We start from the raw sequence: 19,121 nt of genomic DNA on the forward strand, positions 1-19,121 counted from the left end.
TTCTAAAGGTTTTATTACACTCAATAATATGAGGATTATAAGAATACACTCAAGTCAAGAATTATGATATGTTTTAGACATATTTGGCACTTTATTTTCACAAATAATGTCCACATAACTTGCAACACAAGAAATTGACAAATCACATTCACAAACAGTAAAAAAAAGACTCAAATCAGAGGCAAACACATCACAAGATTACACAACACGCACAAGTGTCAATTTGACAAAATATCATATCAAAACATAGCAAAAATTCACAAGAAAGACAAACAAATTACAAGTGATATCATACATATATTTTTTTTTATCAATTTTTTAACATGTAAAATAATCACAAAAATATCAAGAAACACATTGAAAACACATAGGAATTTTTCTAGAATTTTTATCAAAGCTTTTGAACACATAGGGGTGCAAAAAGCAAGAAACAGTATTGAAATAGCAACAAAAATACAAGAATACGAAGTCCAGTCAAACTGAAGCCCAGGCCCAAGATCCAACAGGGATCTGGATTATCCAAACGCATCAGGGGCGTTGGATTGATCCAGTTCCCCCTAACCCTAGATCTGACGGTGGAAACGCAATCTAGAGGTTTATATAAACCCTTCCCCAATGTTTTCTTCGTTTTCTCCCTTTCTTTCTCTCTCTACATCCTAAAACGCTATGTCCTCTCTCTAGGTTAGTTGCCTTGCCAGAAACTGGGAACAGAGGCGGAGGACGGCGGAGGAAGATGAAGATTCATCGGAATCTTCATCTTCTCCGGCGATCTGATGCTGTTTTCAAAACTAATTACATGGAAATGTTCGTCTTCCTCTCCTGTTCCCATTTCTAACATTCAATCACTCAAAAACTTTTTAGATTTTGCTAGATCTAAAGATGTAGAGGTTCGGTTCTTTGAAATGTAAACGAGGCAAAACCATAGTAACAAGTCCAGGACTACACAGTCATACACAAAACGAGTTGAGAGAGGAAGGAATGGTACCGAATAGTTTGCGATGACTGATTCTTGATGAGAAGCGAGTGATTTCCCCTTCGTCTTTTGATTTTCTAGAAGATGTTCAAACCCTAACCGTTTCAATCTTTTGCAGATTTGAAGTTCCTTCGTTGTTGATCTCTGATTCAACGTTTGATTCGAAATCCTAGGGTTTTGGATTGGCTCGAATTGGACTTCGTTTTGACCTTGTTGAATGTTTCTTGATTGATTCTGGCGAAATCGATTCGATCTTGATGAACTTGCTTCGAATTTCTGTTGAATTTGACTTGATTTTGCTGAATGTTTCTCTTCGTATTCTCTAATCAGATTCTTCTTCGATTCCTCTTCTTCTCACCTCTTCTCTGTGATCGTATGATTCGTCATTTCAATGGCGAATTCATGCTAGAATTGCAGAGACTAGGGTTCGATGATGATGATTCCTTGGTGAATCTCTGAGAACCACTTCGAATTCACTGAATTTGTTGAATCTTGTTGCAATTGATTGTGAATTTTTTGATTCTGGAAATTAGGGTTCAACGAAGAAGATGAAGCTTCATCTTTGTTCTTGTGAAAACTGTTTTGATTCTGTTAGAGGAGAGAGAGAATGGGTGAAAATGTGTTTGTGGTGATGTGGCGATGAATGAATGGTGATCCTTTCTGTTCTGGGCTTAGGTGGCCTTTTATAGGCTGCCAAGTGGCCTCTGGACCTATCAGAAGGTGACATGTGGCGTGGACTGATGACTTGGACAAAAGGGACCTTCCTTCAATTTGTTAGAGACAAGGACCAATCTGCAATTTTTGAAAGTTAAGGACCAACCTGCAATTAACCCAAAAATGGACTGGACTGCAATTTTTCTAATACCAAAGGACCAAAATGTAATTTGAAAAAGACTTTTAAAGAAAATGAAATGGAAAGAAAGGATTAAAGTGCAAATTGTAAAGACTTTAGGGACTAAAATGCAATTAAAAATAAAATTGGGTAAAAAAATGTAATTTTGAAAACAACGTAAAGTGAAACCAATAAAAAACACCAAAAGGACTAAAATGAACCAACTACATAAATGAGGTACTTCAAAGTAACCTCTCTCTGTCAAAAATTCATGTGAAATGACCAAAATGCCCCTAGGGACTAAAATGACTCAAATGCAATTTTAAAATGGTTTTTTAACAGGGAATTAAAGCAAGAGTTTATACAAGCCAAATGAAAAGACTCAGAGACAATGTTTAGGGATTAAAAGAGTTTTAACACAGGAAATGACTAAAATGCCCCTAGGGGCTAAACTGACTCAAAATGACTCAAATGTAATTTTTGAAATGGATTTTAACATGGAATTGAAATAAGGACTTATACAAACCAATTGAAAAGACTCAAACAATTTTCAAGGACTAAAATGAGTTTGAATGCAGGAAATGACTAAAATACCCTTTTTCATGAATTTTGCAAATAACATTGAAATAAAATGCAGAGAAATGTGCAATTGATCAGAGACAAATTCAAATGAATTGAAATGCAAGGAAAAATATTTTGGATGGTTTATTATGCAAGAATAAAAGATTTGAGCCAGTATTTTTAGGTCCAAAATTAGGGTATAACAGAACGCTTATTGTTGTAAAAGATATTCATTCGAAGATTTATTGTTGTAATATATCCAGTACTAAAGATAACGCACATGCTAAACTTTTTAGATACGTTTAGTGTGGGCGTTACACTATTATTGATGTTAAGATTGGTAAGATAGTTTTTCATGTGAGTGACGAGAGGGTAGAATTTGAAATAGCCAATTTCATGTAGGTCCTGCTGTTTATTCATGTTGCATGATTGATGATCATAGTGTGAAAGAACGTTTCCCAGTGTCATCTGCACAATATGATATCTTTGATCCTTTTTAAAAATGTTTCTGACCGTCAAGCTAATGACTTTAAACGAGCGCTTCGTGGAAGGCAACCCACGAGTTTAATTGCTTTTATTTTGTTTGTTTTGTGTTGTTTAATTCTGTTTGGTAGGTAAATTGTCCAATATGAGGAAAAAACATGAAAAAAATTTAAGCCCTGTGACCAGGAAGGTCTGCACGGTCCGTGCCTATGAGCGCACGGTCGTGTGCAACCTATTGACTTGCCAAGCCAAAAACAACAGAAGCCTGTGCACGGTCCGTGCTCCTGCATGCATGGCCGTGCGCGATGCCCCCTTCTCCAAAATCGGTTTCATTCCCTCTTCTTCCCTCATTCAAACAACACAAACTTGTCTCTTCCTTCTACTTCTCTCTCTAAACCTTCATAACCCCAAACCTTCAAACCTCCACAACTCACTCAAAACTTCACTGAATCACACAATTTCTTGACCAAATCAACTCTAAACTTCATTCTAAACCCAATCCAACCATCAAAAACAACAATCATCCATCCCAACCCAAAAATAAAAATTTCCGTACCCTACCTAACCCTAACCCAAAAATCCCAAAATATTCATCAATCCTCACCCAAACAATAATGGGTTTAGAAAGGTACATATTTCTCCTTCATTCTGAATCAAATACAATAATGTTGTGTCATTTCTTCTATTCTTATTATTTGTTTCTTAAATCTCATATTTTGTAGTAAATTCATCGCTTACATTCACTCTTCCCATATATATGATAAACTAAAAACAATTTATACAAAAAAACATCAAGTATATACATATGTTAGTACAGTAGAAAAAGCGGACAGACGGGCACGGGAGTGCCTGTCTGGACGCTAGTTTGAATAATGACAATGATTCGTGGCCCCTTTACATATCATTAATGTTATTTAGAAATTTTTTACTTCGAGGTATGACACATTCTATGTAAATAAAATAGGATTGAAATGTTTATATTGTAGATAGATGTAGAAGAAAGCTACAACTGAAAGAAAAAAATCAACTCAAAATGAAATATATTCATACATCGATTGATTTCTAAATTTTATTCTATATATAATGGGATAGGAAAAATAATTATCTGAGGACAGACCATTTAATAAAACTAAAACTTTTGTAAAAAAAATAAAACTGAATCAATAAATTGACTTATTTTAAATTGATTTATAATGTTTTTTTTAATGGTAAATGTTTGTTTTACAAATTTTATTTACTGAGCTTCTGTTTTATTTTCAAACCACAAAATACCCATGTCAACAATAACATCGTCATGTTTTTTTTTTTATTAGTTATTTAGTTAGTTGCCAATGTTTATAACCTGTGTCTTTCTTCAAAGTTGCTAAACAAAATTCTTTTTTGGTTTGTTTTCTTCCCAATATGGGCTATATATAGTTATTATTTTTCAAAGAAGCATGTCATTATATTATCACAACAACATTGCTACCAGGTGTTTATGTTTCTAAAAATAGTAATTGTTTGTTTTATATAAATTTATAAATTAAGGAAGGATGTTAGCAAATACACTGTCTTGAATTTTTTTTTTGATAAATTTTGTCACTGTATCTATCATTTAAATTGAATCATTAAATAGAGAAAATCTACAAAATGTCATCTCTTACACCCTCAGTAGATGTTGAAGCAGTTTGTCCCTCGGATCCTTCGCCGGAAATGTATGTTTTTTTTTTCTTTTAATTTGTGATTTTTGGTTTTATTATATTGTCTAATTTGAATCATAAACATCATGGTAGGGATTACATGACAGATTTAGACAAGGTCAAGACTTCAAGCATAGTATTCAACATAATAACCACGATATTTAACTTCTTATTACCATTATCAATGAATATTTTCAATGAGAGGTTTTTGGGATCAACACTGAGTTTATGGTTTCTCTTCGGCACAAGTTTAGTTATTTCTATTGTCCTCAAAGAGGACCTGCGACTTGATAGGAATCAAGTCATCAGCCGTAGGTTCCGCATCCAAATGGTTATCATGTATCTAACATACATATCTGGTATCTGCGACTTTATCTTTGCGATGTTGTATCTCTTCCGTATGGTGATAGTAGAAATAGTTAAATAATTCTCTTCCCCAGCAAAGGAACGGTGAATTGGTTTGCTCGTACTGATTCGCGATACTTTTGCAAATTGGTTCATCTAAATTCTTGTGGGATTCACAGAAAACCGGTACTTTTTTACATGTATGAAGATGAAGGATTAATAAAGAGAATAGCTTTGTTTATTTCATTTGTATTTAATGTTGAAAACTTTGTATTTATTAAAGAGCATGTGCATACCTTTGCAATGGCTTGCGCAGTCTCTTCATCATTGTTCACGATAAATTTCTTCCACTAATGTTTATTTTATTTTTATTTTTATTACTGGTATTATTTTTTATCCCTTTTTTTTTTAAGTTATTAACGAAATAGTAACATTTTTTTTTGAAGGATAAATAGTAACATTTTTATTCATAGTGTATCGATAATTAGATTTAAACGTACCCAATATCGAATTCTTTGAAAGTTGCGTACTTGAATTTGTACCAAGTAAGTATCAAAATAAATTGTCAATTATATGAATATGAAACCAGCAATACGAGAAACAGCACCAGCCTAGCATTCACGTTTGTAGCTATGTTTGCATACGACTTTAACTGTTTATTGAATTATTTAGTTTTAGACAGTTTACATGGACAAAGTCATCTATTAGGATTAGGGTTGTAATTCATGATGCTTTAATTTGGCATCAACTCAATCAAACATTGGCTTCTGGTTGAAAAGCTATAAAGTATCTCCAATGAGCCCTTGGCAAAAACAATTATCCCGTTTAAGATTTTGCAACTTTGTTCACTTTTAATGATTCAAATCCATTGCAAAATCGTAAAATAGGTAAAATCTTATTAAAATCGCATCAAAATTGCACAAAATCGTGAAATCCATGCAAAATCGTAGGATTTTACAAGATTTTAAAAGATTCTTGCAATTAGTAATTATTTTGATATATGTCAATTTTGTCCCAGTTCGTCAATTGACCCGGTTTATACTTGTGACCATGTTCTATAAATACATAAAAATCAATTTTTGATTAAGTTGTTTAGCCTTATTATGACTACTAAAGAAAATTTGACATCTAAGCTTTGAGTCATTCATGCATGAGTATTTTTTGGACTTTAAACTTTGAGTCATTTATAACATATATTTAGCGTTATTTTTGTTTGGTAAAATCTATCGTTTTTTATTGCGATTTTGCAATTTTTGAATTTGCTATTCTATATCGATTCTACAAAAATAGTTGAGTAAAATCCTTCAATTTTTAGGTTGGGATTTTACGATTTTTGATTTTACTATTCCTTTTCGACCTGGAGTGAAATCCATATTTGCACAACCTTGCTTGTAAGCAATCATGACAGGAATTGGCCTATAAAGCAGCTCTCACAAATTGGCCTCAGATTTAATGTAATGGTAGCTTAATAAACTACATACATTGGTTGATTGAGGGGACCAAAAGAAAGAGAAGCTGACCTTTGAACATTTCTACATAATTTTATGATCTATTAGCAGAAGAGCCATAAATAATTTGTACAGGCAGTTTCTTGTTTATATACACTAGTTTTTGTGAATTTTACGGTGATTACATAAAATGTGACAATATATAACATGCCTAGGTGCGTGTAAAAAGTTCGATACCATGTCGAACAAAGTGAGACATTAGCCGATCTTATTTTCATGCTCATTCTTCATGTTCATCTTCAGAATCTGCATATACAAGAAATTGTTAAGGGCAGCAGTTTACGAACCAAAGCCATTGCTATGGCTATGTAGATGGATCTTCCACATCAAGATTGATTGAATGAAATGTGATAATTTCTGATGTTATGCGTAATAGAAGGCCTTATATGCAATCAATGTTTAACTTACCTGATCGAATATCTTCACTTGCTTTTCCTTTTGCGCGGATTTGACCAACCACCATCCAAAGCATCAGCACCCACCAATAAATATTAAGAACAAGCAACCAGAAAAGAAGACTGTTGAGAACATAGTAAACTACAGGGCCACTCACCCAATGATTTCCAATTTCAAGATGGCAGCCGAATCATAGCTGGAAAAAAGTTGAAAACGATTGAATACAGTATTAAAATGATATGTGAAGGAACATTGCTCCTATAAACTGAGCAATTCAGTTTATACTTTAGACAATGTATCTAGTATAATCAATTATTCATTAACAAATAAAAGGTGAATAGTATAGATAAATGATAACAATCCTTTTTTAACAAATAAAAGGTTAAAGAAAGAAAACAAACCTTGTACTTCGAAGAACCAAAAACGGATAGTAAACAATACGTAGTATGGTGAAACATAAAACAAAAAGAACAAACGCAAAGAAAGCTATACTTTCAGCACCGCTGTATTTGGACATTTTCGCTATCTCCAGAAACACATCAGAAGCATCATGAAGAGCTAAAACAACTGATCCAATTCGAACAAACCTGAATGTATTAAACAAATAAGCAAATAAAGAATACTATGAGAAAATATCAAAATGAACCAGTGAAGTAAGTTCGAATAAACTAGAATTAGTGCAGGCGTCGAGTCCATAATGTGCGCAGAAAACCAATTTAAGTTTCCGTAAGGTAAAGGCATTACTAAGAGAATGAAATTGTGCCTAAAAATGTAGGATAACAAAATGAGAGTGAGAGAAGCAACATGATGTGCCATGGAAATCCTGTATTTCAAAAGTTTCAAAAATAATTAGAAAATATAATTCGAAAAAGTTCAGATTTTTCTTTCGAAATAAAAAAGTTTAATTTTCATTTTTATACAACAAATAAAAATTTTGGAAAATATTCTTCGTAGTAAAAAAATTCCTGAATTACAAATATTCTTCGAAATTAAAATTCCTGATTTTTTTTTATTTTTACAATTTTTTTATTTTCCTGAATTATTTTTTTCATTTCGAATTTTTTTTCTAAATTTTTTTATTTTAAGAATTAAATTCCAGAATTTTTTTTATTTTTTAGAAAATTCGGTTTTTTTCGAAAATATATTGTTTTCTACGATTTTTTTATTTTCAAAAATTAATTTTCAGATTTTTTAAATTAATATAACTTCATTTATATTATTTTTTTATTTTAAAAAAATATTTAAGATGTCACGTTTGCCCTTAAAAAAAAATTATACAGTCAGCGTGCCACATAATCAGATTTGCACAGTCAGCGCGCCACGTCAGCATTTTGTCAAGTCAGTTGGTCTCAGGGTCTAAAACGAAAGAATGTTAAATTACAGGGTTGGAATCTAAACTTTTTTTTACATGGGTAAACCGGAACTCGCCCAAATTACAGGGGATAAAGACATATTAACCCTATTTTTTAATACCACCAACAATATAATAATGAAACATGGATAATTTTTTTAAGGCTATAATGGGAATTATAAAGAATTCAGCCCAAAATCACTATCCCCTTCATATATAATCTTGATAATATTGTTCCTATTGTAGTGAAATATTTCCTACTTTAATGAGTTTCCATTTTTTCAATTAAAATTGAAAATAATATTATTAAAGGATAAAATAGTAAATAAAATAGTTTTTTTAATGGCAATATTTTTTTTTTTGACAAGATAATGGCAATATATATATATATATTTTTTTTTGAGAGAATGGCAATATATATATATATATATATATATATATATATATATATATATATATATATATATAGGATGTATAATATGAGAATGGGTATCTTATGTGAGAATGATGAGAATAAATCTCAACCATTAAACAAAAAATGCACGGTTCAGATTAAAACATCACTTGCACCCAATTCTCACCCTTCTTCATCTCATTATTCTTCTGATGCAGCAACCTTCATCCACCATCTCTTTCAACTGATTTTGCATTTCAGCATCGGAAACAATTCCTTCTCTCCTCTTTGTGTGCGTTACAAATAATTTTAATTGATTGCTTCAATCTTTCAAAGCAACTACTATTTGTGTTTGAGATGTGAATTGGGGTTTTTGTGTTTTTAATCAACTTCAATTAAGTGATTTCATGTTTCAAATTTGCGATTTCAATCAAAGAACTCCACCAATGTTGAATTGATTTCGAAATTTGGGGTTTTTTTTTCTTAAAAAAAAAATTCATCATGGAGGTTCCATAATAAAATTAAAAGAACAAATCAATTTGACCTTTATTTACGAAGAAGAACAACAGGTCTGAATCAATTTATGAAATTTAGGTTAATGTATTTTTTTCTTGATGAAGACAAATTTTGATTTTGTGTGAGGGAGATGAAGAAGGGTGAGAATTGGGTGCAAGTGACTTTTAATGTGATGTTTTAATCTGAACCGTGCATTTTTTGTTTAATGGTTGAGATTTATTCTCATCATTCACATAAGATACCCATTCTCATATTATACATCCTCTATATATGGGAAATGCTAACCGGTGCCCCGGGGCACTGGTTAGGGATATGAAAAAGGAAATTATATAGTAGTTAATGCATTGAAATTTTGTAATTAATTTGTAATAAAGTCAAAAACAGTTTCCTTTTATGGAAATAATTCCCTTTTATGGTATGCTTAACCAGTTCCCCGGGGCACCGATTAGCAGGACCTCTATATATCTCACTAAAAACGGATCAATGTACAAGATACACCAACAGGCCATCCGAAGATGCCCAGAAAGAGAAAAAAAAAGTGAAACACCCCCTGAAACACCAACGGACATCCCAAGGAGACCACCCCACACCAGCCAAGCACCTGCAAGAATACAGAAACACAAGGAAAACCCAGGGAACCAGGTCGGGGGAAGAAGGAGGCTGCCAACAAAGGACGGACTGCACATCTCACTCGTATTAAGTGCAAGAACTAGAAGGACACTTACCCAGGAACCACTTCCAAGCTAAGAGTTTGACTCTATCGACCACAGGGTCCTCACTAAGAGCGCCACCAAAAAAGATCAGGTCATTCCGGGATGTTCAAATGCTCCAAATAACAACATGTCAAATCAGAAGCAGACCTAACCTGGCTTTCTTAACCCCCCAGTAAATAAAATAGTTTAAATGAAGGGTAAAATAGGTAATGAAAAAGTCAGCTCAAAATAATGCATTTTAAGTCTATTTTCTTTCTGGGTCTTGCTGACCGGTGCTCTAACGGCAATGAGTAAGGAATCCTTTAATATAAACTTTGTTTTTGAAATATAAATTTTTACTTTTGTCTTATTAATAATTACACCACATTTTAATACAAACTTACTAATTTTAATACTTTAATCAATACTCCAAAGACACTCATTAGCATTCTCATTTCTTTATAGGGATGGCAAAGCGGGCTGACCCGCCCCATTTAGTCCCGCCCCGTCTAAGCCCGCTAAAAACGAGACGAGACGAGCCGAGTCAAATTTTGTGACCGAGTCCAAAATCTCACCCCGCCCCGTTTAGTGGCGGGCTTATGAGTTGGCGGGCCGGCCCGCGAAACAAAAAAAATTATTTTTTACAACTTAATTGTTAAAAAAAAGTATGTTGCTTTTATCGTAAAAAAATATTAAAGAATAGGTAGCAAGTAAATTTGTGAAAAACAAGATAATTATCAAATTTTCGAATTGATCAACATCATAACTAATAGCAAAATAAGGCAAATGCGCAACATAAAACAAATCATAAAATAATTCCAACAACCAAATTATAAAATAAGTCTCAAAATAAATAAACTCAACAACCAAGATAAATCCAAAACCATAAAATAAGTCTCAAAATATATCTAACAACCAAAATAAATCCAAAAACATAAAATAAGATTCAAAATAACAAATTGAAACACGAGTTAAGCGGGCCGGCCCGCCCAGCTTCGTGCCTGCCCCATATTTTAACGAGACGAGACGAGCCGAACAAACTATAGAAAGCGAGTTCAAAACTTCGACTCAGCCCGACAAAAATAGCGGGCCAAACGAGCCGGTCCGGCGGGTCAGGCCCGTTTTGCCACCCGTATTTCTTTATATATAATATAGCCATAAATATAGATATATAGATAGATAGAGATACAATGAAGACCTAACCCACCAAAAGTATGGATCAAGTTAGTCATTAATGTTACCAAATGTTTTTGCTTGCAATTTAAAAAGATAAATTATACATTTAATTCATCAAGAAAATATTTAAATTAGGTCGTAATAAGGACTACAACGAAGAAATAATGATTCCAGATTTTCTATCACCCATAGTAGGCGAGTTAAGATTGTTGTTCTTAAGAACTTTATCCAACTCTTTAACCAACCTCTCCATGACTTGAGTTGGAAAAAAAACTGGTATAACCAAACCTTCCTCTCCTTTAGCATTTTTAAAAGGTATATAACTGGTAAAAATACCAGGATTAGTACCATCTCCTGCTCTAGCTAATCCTCCATAAACAGCTTTCCCCCAACCAAAATCAACATCTCTAAATCTAGCACGTGTAACATCAGACAATAAACAAGCATTCGCTGTAGTAAAATGAGGTCTACCCTTGATTACCATTAAATCTGCCATTGAACGCATGTACTCTTCGGTGACATTAGCTTTTGCTTTCTTAACTAAATCCAGTGCATACGTCAACGGGTTTTCAATTAGTTTTCCTACAGTTGTAATTGCAACGGGAAGCGCTATAGCGTTACCATAGTAACCATTTGGTACAAGTAGGTTAACAAATTTGCTACGTGCATCGACAATGCAGATTATGCGAACTTCTTCGTTAGTATCTAGTTGTAATGCTAGTGTACGACAACGCCAAAAATATGATGTGATGATTTCAAAATTGTTGTATTTTTGTTGTTGGTGAGGTGGAAGTAGAGAACGAATTGCGGCTACCTCGGTTGGACCAAAGAAGAAAGCATGGTGGACCATGTCATCTAAGGAAAATGTGTTTGCTTTGTTGTCAGGTTCTGGTTCGTATTCACGATGAGTACACGTCACTCTTGGTGAATCCCTTGCGCTTAGAATTTCTCTGCACCACACGGGTGAGATAGAAGGTTTTCTCATACCCTGAGATATTTCTGCTAAAGCACTCATGAATTGAACTATACCTGATCCATCAGTCATTGTATGGTTGAAACGAAGAGCAAAAATGAAACCTCTGCATTTGAGGCGTGTTACCTGCACATGGTTACAATTTCAGCATGTGAATGAAATAATTAATGAGCGAATGAAGGATCAGTCATTGTAATATTGTAGTTACAATTCAAAACTTTTTATTTTGATTCATTAAATTAAATCACACTATAATGCATATTTATTATGTTAATCGCTACAATAATTACAAAAATTAGATAAACGGTGCATACAATTCAATTAAATTTCTAATAAATTGCAACATTTCGACCTTGCCATGTTAATTATAGTTACATTAACTAGACTAATTGTACTAAGTGTATTTTATAATTTACTAATCTATTTGATGATTAAGGAAATTTTTAACATATCTTATAGGATAGAAAAATCTGTCATTTTGAAGGCTGAAAAGCATGGTAATTATTCTGTATGAAGTGCGTATCAGGTTTGTGTGAATGAAATTGTAGATAATTCCCACTTGCATATTCCGGGTAGGTTAAATTTAATTTGGAAGGTCAAGGTTCCACCCAAGATAAAAAAAAAAAATTGTGTGGCACGTGTGTCGGGCCTGTTTTCTCATGCGTGCACGCCTTAGTAGTCAAGGAGTTCATTGTCTGATTGATTGTGTTCTTTGTGGTAGTAATTATGAAGATAATATTCATGTGTTGTTGGAATGTCCACGGGCTATTCTAGCTTGATGTGATGTACACTTATGGGATACGCGTTGATAATATGGATGCTCTGATTTTTTTTCTCTTATCCAACAGTTACCATCAGCCCAAAGTGTATTGTTTGTTACAATTATGTCGAGTTTATGGAAGTGTAGGAATTTAAAATTATGGCAGCAACAAAATGAGACGAGTAGGCAAGTTGTTGAGAGTGCAACACATTTCCTTGAGAATTGGCGAGCTGCACAACATATTCCGTCTCAAAGAACAACAAGTATCTTTACGTCACAAGATGGCACCAACAACAAAGAAGCGGTGGAGTGAACAAAACCGATACACGTGCATATTGGAATATGGTCGGTATTGGAATATATCTTTAAAATGATTCAGGTGCATTTGTTCTCACGAAGACGAAGTATTTTTCTCCTGGTGATGTGGGAGAGGTTGTTGGCCTTATCCTCTTTTCGGACCCTATTAATTTGCAGGGCGAATTGCGGTGAAAGCTATGTCCACAAAGCCTTAACGAGTTATGCTCTAATATAAATGAATGATTTATTAATTTAATTTCCATCAAAGACGAAGGGGGAATTAAAGGATTCCATAATCGTCGTTAAACATATGTATCAACCAAACCTCATCTCGTATTGGGTAGGACAATTAAAACCCTACAACAACTTCAAATTATTTTCTTTCATTTTCTTTTCAAAATAAGTTCCACTAATTACTGAGTTGAACGACAATCCCTGTGGACACGATTAACTTACTACTTTATTACTTGGTACAATTTGGTGCACTTGCCAATTTCACTAAAATCACCATCAATGAAGTATCTAAAGTCTTGGAGGCTCTGAAGGATACAAGCCTCTGAAGAACACGTCAGCAGCTTAAGACTTTGAACTTGTTTGTCGTCTTCTGAAGAAAGGTCGCTTTCAAACTAAGAGTTATATAGTTTGTCTTCTTCTGATCAAGTGCAGAAACAAATAAAGGAATTTAAGGAAAAATAGAATGAAACTGATCATTTTATTAGAAGCAAAAGAATTTTGAATGACTACTCAACGACAATATCCAATTGAGGCAACATCTCAACGTCTTTAATTAAGCTTCTCAAGGGATAATTTGATGCGCTGCACTTCTTCAACAACGACTCTCTCAGTCTTTTATATATAAGGACATGAACAGTTGAAGAAAAACCACAAGACTTCTGTCATTTTACAAATGCCCTTGTTTTGTCAAATTAAATAGCGCACAAACACTTTGAGAAATTCTTACAAACTTTTATATCTTAGAATTTCTTAAGTATCAGAAGTCATCTGAACTTAAATTTGTTACAACTCTCATTGTATATTAAGTGTAAAAAAACAATCTATTTATTTGATTAAACTCTGATTGTAGAAGTCTCTTTCTTCTGTGATTGAAAAATGGAATTTTCTCTTACTTTTGCGTTTGAGAAAATGGTAATCTTGTTTGATTATAGTGAAAATCATTTGGAAGTGCAAGGGGACTAGACTATTCTCGGTTTATGAGAGGAACCAGTATAATTTTCTTCTCTCTCTCTCTCTCTCTCTCTCTCTCTCTCTCTCTCTCTCTCTCTCTCTCTCTATCTCTCACACACACACGCACACATTTTTGATACATACTCTGTATCAAACCCTAAGAAGAACTTGTAATTTTGTCGCCATGTATGCATCTAGAACCTCTCCGGCAAGAAAACTTGATTCATGTGAATCACATGTATTAAGATACGTAATTTTTTAACTCATTTTTGTTGTATATTTTTTTCTTTCGATGCTCCGACTGCGTTAAAATCGTTATCGTGGGTAATCCAAATTGGTAAAATTACATCTTTAATCTTTTAACTTAGAATAATGCTAAACACAATGAACACATATTCGTGAACCTGGTAGCGAATGAGTTGGCAGCATAACATCCCTTAGATTTTACATTTATTTGATAAACCTCTTAATAAAATAATTAAAAACATGTGTGTTTTCTAGAAATAAGCAACTTCGATTGATTGAATTGTGTTTCATGATCACTTCGAGAAGTTTTTACTCAGGATATATAGGAGTATTTTTTACTTAATTTCATATAACAATTTGGTCATTTATCTGTTTTTCATTTTAATTTTGTCTTTTTCGTCCGATTACTTATGAACTTTCAAACTTTAAAAATAATGTTTATAAGCAAAGATAGATGAATCACTATATATCTAAAGATTGAAGGCTTAATTTCTCTTTTCGTCCCTTAAGTTTTTACTTAGTATCACTTTGTTCCCTTTAGTAAAAAAAAGTCCGTTTTAGTATTTTACGTTTATCCCGTTCACATTTTGGTCATTTCCGTTAGTTTTAATTCAAAAATGTTAGAGTTTGTACAATCATAATCTTCATTTAACTTCTTCATCATCTTCCTCATTCACCTTCATCAAATTTCATATTTTTTTTAATGAATTCAATCTAAAAAAATCATCTTAATCATCATAATTTCTTTTCTTTTTTGGGATGAAAACAAAAACAACTTTTTCTTTGGTACAAGAAGAAATCACCATCATCACCAATGGCATCTTCAACCTTTCCAACAATGAACAAATGCACCTCAAATTGGTAGAGAGAAGCACACAGTTTGAATTTCAAATTCAAGTTTCCTCTTCCTTCTTTGCCTCTCGTTGCTTCATCCAAATCTTGTACTTTTAGAAATCATCAGAGCTCAATCCATTTGAACCCTTGTGTTTTGATTTTTGTTTTTTTATTTGGTTTAAAGATTATTGTTGATTTTCCCACTGTTAGTAAATATGAAGAAGAAGAAAATTTAGAAAATGAGTTTGAAGATTTTGCTTGATTTGGCTTATTGTTTGAAATGAAAGGGATGTTTTTTTTAATGGAGAAATTGTTTATGGGTTTTCTATGAGAAGATAATGTTTATGTCGAAATTGTTGTTGTTGTTGCATAAATTATGGGTTTCCTTTTATGGGCTATTTCATGAGAGTGAAAAGGATTTATGGGTTTTTTGTATGAGATGATGATGATGATGGCGAAGTTGTTGTTATTGCTAATTGATTTTGTTGTTGTTGTATGAGAAGATTTATGGGTTACTTCATGATGATGATGTCAAAATTGTTGTTTCTACTGTAGATGTTCTTTCTATTTTCCAGAAATGGATGAAGGAGAGGATTGAGATGGGGAAGATGATGGATGAAGGAGATAAAGGATTGATTTTGTTGTTGATGTTCTTTCTCTTTTCTGGGTTTTGGATAAAGATAATGATAATGATAAAGATTGAGAAATTTTAAGTGAAAAACAATTTCTGGGTTATGAGAAGATGATGTATGAGAAGTTGAAGACTTTAAGTGGAGAAGATGAAGAATTTAAGTGGAGAAGATGAAGAAAATAAATTAAATTTTCGGGCAATGCCATAATGACACGTGTACAACAGTTAACAATTTTTTTTTTTGGTCAGGTAGTCTAGTGGCTAGAATTCACCTTATAAGGTAACATAATGACACGTGTACAACATTTAACAATTTTTTTTTTTTTGGTCAGGTAGTCTAGTGGCTAGAATTCACCTTATAAGGTGAACAAGTGGGGTGTCCGGGGTTCGAACCCCGGCCCCTGCATATAATAATGCATTGTCCTACCAACTGAGTTATGCTCACGGGACATTTTTTTTTTAAACCTAACGTTTTTTTATTAAACTTAACAGAAGGGACCAAAAACTGTAACGAAAATTAAATTAAAGTACTCAAACATGCTTTTTTTTTACTTAAGGAACCAAAGCGATACTAAAAATAAACTTAAGGGACCAAAATAGCAATTAAGCCAAGATAAAAAGATCATAAGAAAATAAAATCATGAATAACGTGTGCGCGCACATACATACATGTGTGAGAGAGAGAGAGAGAGTACCTGAATAAGCAACAATGGAGTGTTTAGCACATCTGAAGAACCAGGAACATCATAGATAAGCTCACCCAAGCATGGAAATGGAGGATGAAGTGCATCACTAAATTGTTTAAGAGTAACATCAGCATCAGCTTCAATAAACAAAACACCTTCTCCAGTACAATCAACCATAAGTTTCCTGCCAGGACCTTCCCTCAACCTACCTGCCAATGGATAATAAAACACAAGCGTTTTCGCAAGGGCTTTTCTAATAACATCAACAGGGTCTTTGCCTTCCATAATTGGATTATAGTTGTAAAATTGTATCAAAGGAACATGAAAGCGTAAAGATTGTTGGTCATCTATGTCTGAGAGTAGTTTTATTTCATGAGGAGTGGGTTTTGATGGACTTATCAATTCAGGTTCACTCCTCTTGACTTTGAATAACAGAGATTGGGCCATGATTTATCAACTATAATGACGAAAGTTATAATTAAAGAAAGGGTACTTAATTTGATAGTGGTTTTCGATGAAAGTAAATGCAAGTACTCAATGTATAGATGCTGTATATATAATGCACCATATAACTCCATCGTTGGATTTTTTATTTTTTTTTAATAACTCCAACGTTGGTTAATATTAAAAGCTTAATATTACAGCACAACAAAGTTTCGTTTCCAACTGGAGCACATTGGCTGTATTGAAATACACGATGATAACTTGAAAAGAGAAAATATTAGGTGGCGTTTAACATGGGTCAGCGAAGTTTTTTTCCACCATGGGAAAGTTGATTATGTCCATTACATGGTTTTCAAAATCAGGGTTTTGTTTTAGGTCGAATGAGAAGAGCAAAATCGACAAATTGTAAAATCGCAACCAAAATTGAAGGATTTTATTCAAATACTTTTGTAGAATCGATATAAAAAATCGCAATCAAAATCGATGGATTTTACCAAAAACAAATAATACTAAATATGTTATGCATGGTATATAGCCATCAATGACTTAGTTTAAAAGAAATCGTAAAATTGCAATCGAAATCGATCGATTTTGCCTATTTTGGGATTCTACTATGGATTTGAGTTGTTGAAGGTGAAGAAAATCAAAATCCTGGATTTTAGGATTTAAGTCGGGATTTTGACAACAATGTACTGTAGGCGAGGATCTGGACTTAAAATTTCGGTGAGGCACTTTTTTTTTAAATAATTAAATAATACTAGATTTAATAAGAAGTTATATTAAAAATAGTTGTAGCAACCAAAACTACAGAGAAAATGCTCTATTTTCCATTTGATGAAAATGCTATATATTCAATGTTTTAAAAATGAGACCAGAGGTTGAACCAGCGAGACCTTCGATTCAAGGATTATGTGTTTGTGACTGTGTATTGATGGGTTGGCTTGTGCACTGATAAGAAGAAAGAAATTGTATGGAACTAGGCTGGTGTGGCACTTGCCACACCATGCCTAGTTCAGATCCGCCCCTGAATGTACATTAGATTAAATGAGGAACACATTCTTGTCCTACTCTCTTCATACTAGATTATTTTTTACAATATCTTCCACCCTCTTTTTTTATGTCCCCACACACCCACACCACCACCACTAGATCACAGATTCAGCAACCACTCTGACTACCACCGCACCACCACACACCACCATGGTTGCTGCCGGAAAACTCAAAGTTCTAAGTTTCACAAATTTCTTAAAATGAGGAACACATATCCATCACCCAATCTGCCATGGATCTTCAAAATTCATTTCACTTCAAAATTCAAAATTCATAAACACAAGAACCATAAAATAATGGGTTTGTTGTTGAATGTCAATGTGATGCGGTGGTGGTCACAAATTTAGTGGTGGTGGTGTGGGCGTGTGGGGACATGAAAGAGAGAGTGGAAGATATTGTAAAAAAAAATCTAGTACGGAAAGAGTAGGATAAGAATGTGTTTCTCATTTAATCTAATGAACATAATCAACTTTCCTATTGTGGGAAAAAACTTCATTGACCCATGCTAAATGGCACAAGTTATTATACATAAGGATATTTATATGCACCATGCATAAGCCAATCTGAACCATTAGATCAAGGACAGGTGTTATAATCTGATGCTTCAACCCAAATATATCATAACCGTCGGATTTTGTACACGTGTTTTAATCTTATGCTTTCTGCTTGCTACAGCGTTTCTTCCCTTTCCAGATCGAGAATTTCACCGTTTCCATATTCCGTCGCCGGCGCAATCAAGATTCTCACCGGTTTCTCACCGGTTTCTTGCCATTCCGACGTGATTCTCAGCGTCGCTTGCTTCTTCGACGTGATTCTTCCCTTACTCATCCTTCTATTCGACGTTATTCACCCTTACTCGCTTTCTCCATCTTGATTCTTCCGATTCAGAAATCCATCGCCGGCACCGCTATTCTCACTGTTTCTCGAATCTGCAACTTGATTCTTAGCCGTGATTATTCACTCCGACGTGATTCTCATCTTTCTCTGCGACGTATTACTCACCTTCTCCGACGTAATTATCCGGCGAGTTATTCTCTTAATTCGATTTATTCTATTAATTCGATGCAATCTGTGAAAATTACTGTTGAATATACAAAATTACTGTTGAA

The 19,121-nt window shown here is 33.5% G+C and overlaps 2 protein-coding genes across 2 annotated transcripts; both read right to left on the minus strand.

Moving 5' to 3' along the window:
* Nucleotides 1-6,601: 6,601 nt before the first annotated feature.
* LOC146915927 (ceramide synthase 1 LOH3-like) lies at nucleotides 6,602-7,518 on the minus strand. The gene is made up of 4 exons (XM_085721494.1): nucleotides 7,490-7,518; nucleotides 7,179-7,364; nucleotides 6,790-6,899; nucleotides 6,602-6,627 (listed from the first exon to the last, which is right to left on the minus strand). Exons 1-4 carry the CDS (start codon nucleotides 7,516-7,518, stop codon nucleotides 6,602-6,604), a joined length of 351 nt encoding a protein of 116 aa, XP_085577620.1.
* Nucleotides 7,519-10,990: 3,472 nt separating this feature from the next.
* LOC146915928 (benzyl alcohol O-benzoyltransferase-like) lies at nucleotides 10,991-17,122 on the minus strand. The gene is made up of 2 exons (XM_085718148.1): nucleotides 16,528-17,122; nucleotides 10,991-12,005 (listed from the first exon to the last, which is right to left on the minus strand). The coding sequence occupies exons 1-2, from the start codon at nucleotides 16,963-16,965 to the stop codon at nucleotides 11,055-11,057; spliced, it is 1,389 nt and encodes a 462-aa protein (XP_085574274.1). The 5' UTR covers nucleotides 16,966-17,122; the 3' UTR covers nucleotides 10,991-11,054.
* Between the last annotated feature and the right edge of the window lie 1,999 nt (nucleotides 17,123-19,121).

Source organism: Medicago sativa, chromosome 6 (assembly GCF_051527215.1).
Source record: "Medicago sativa cultivar Bolivia chromosome 6, Bolivia_mono, whole genome shotgun sequence".
NCBI lineage: Eukaryota > Viridiplantae > Streptophyta > Magnoliopsida > Fabales > Fabaceae > Medicago > Medicago sativa.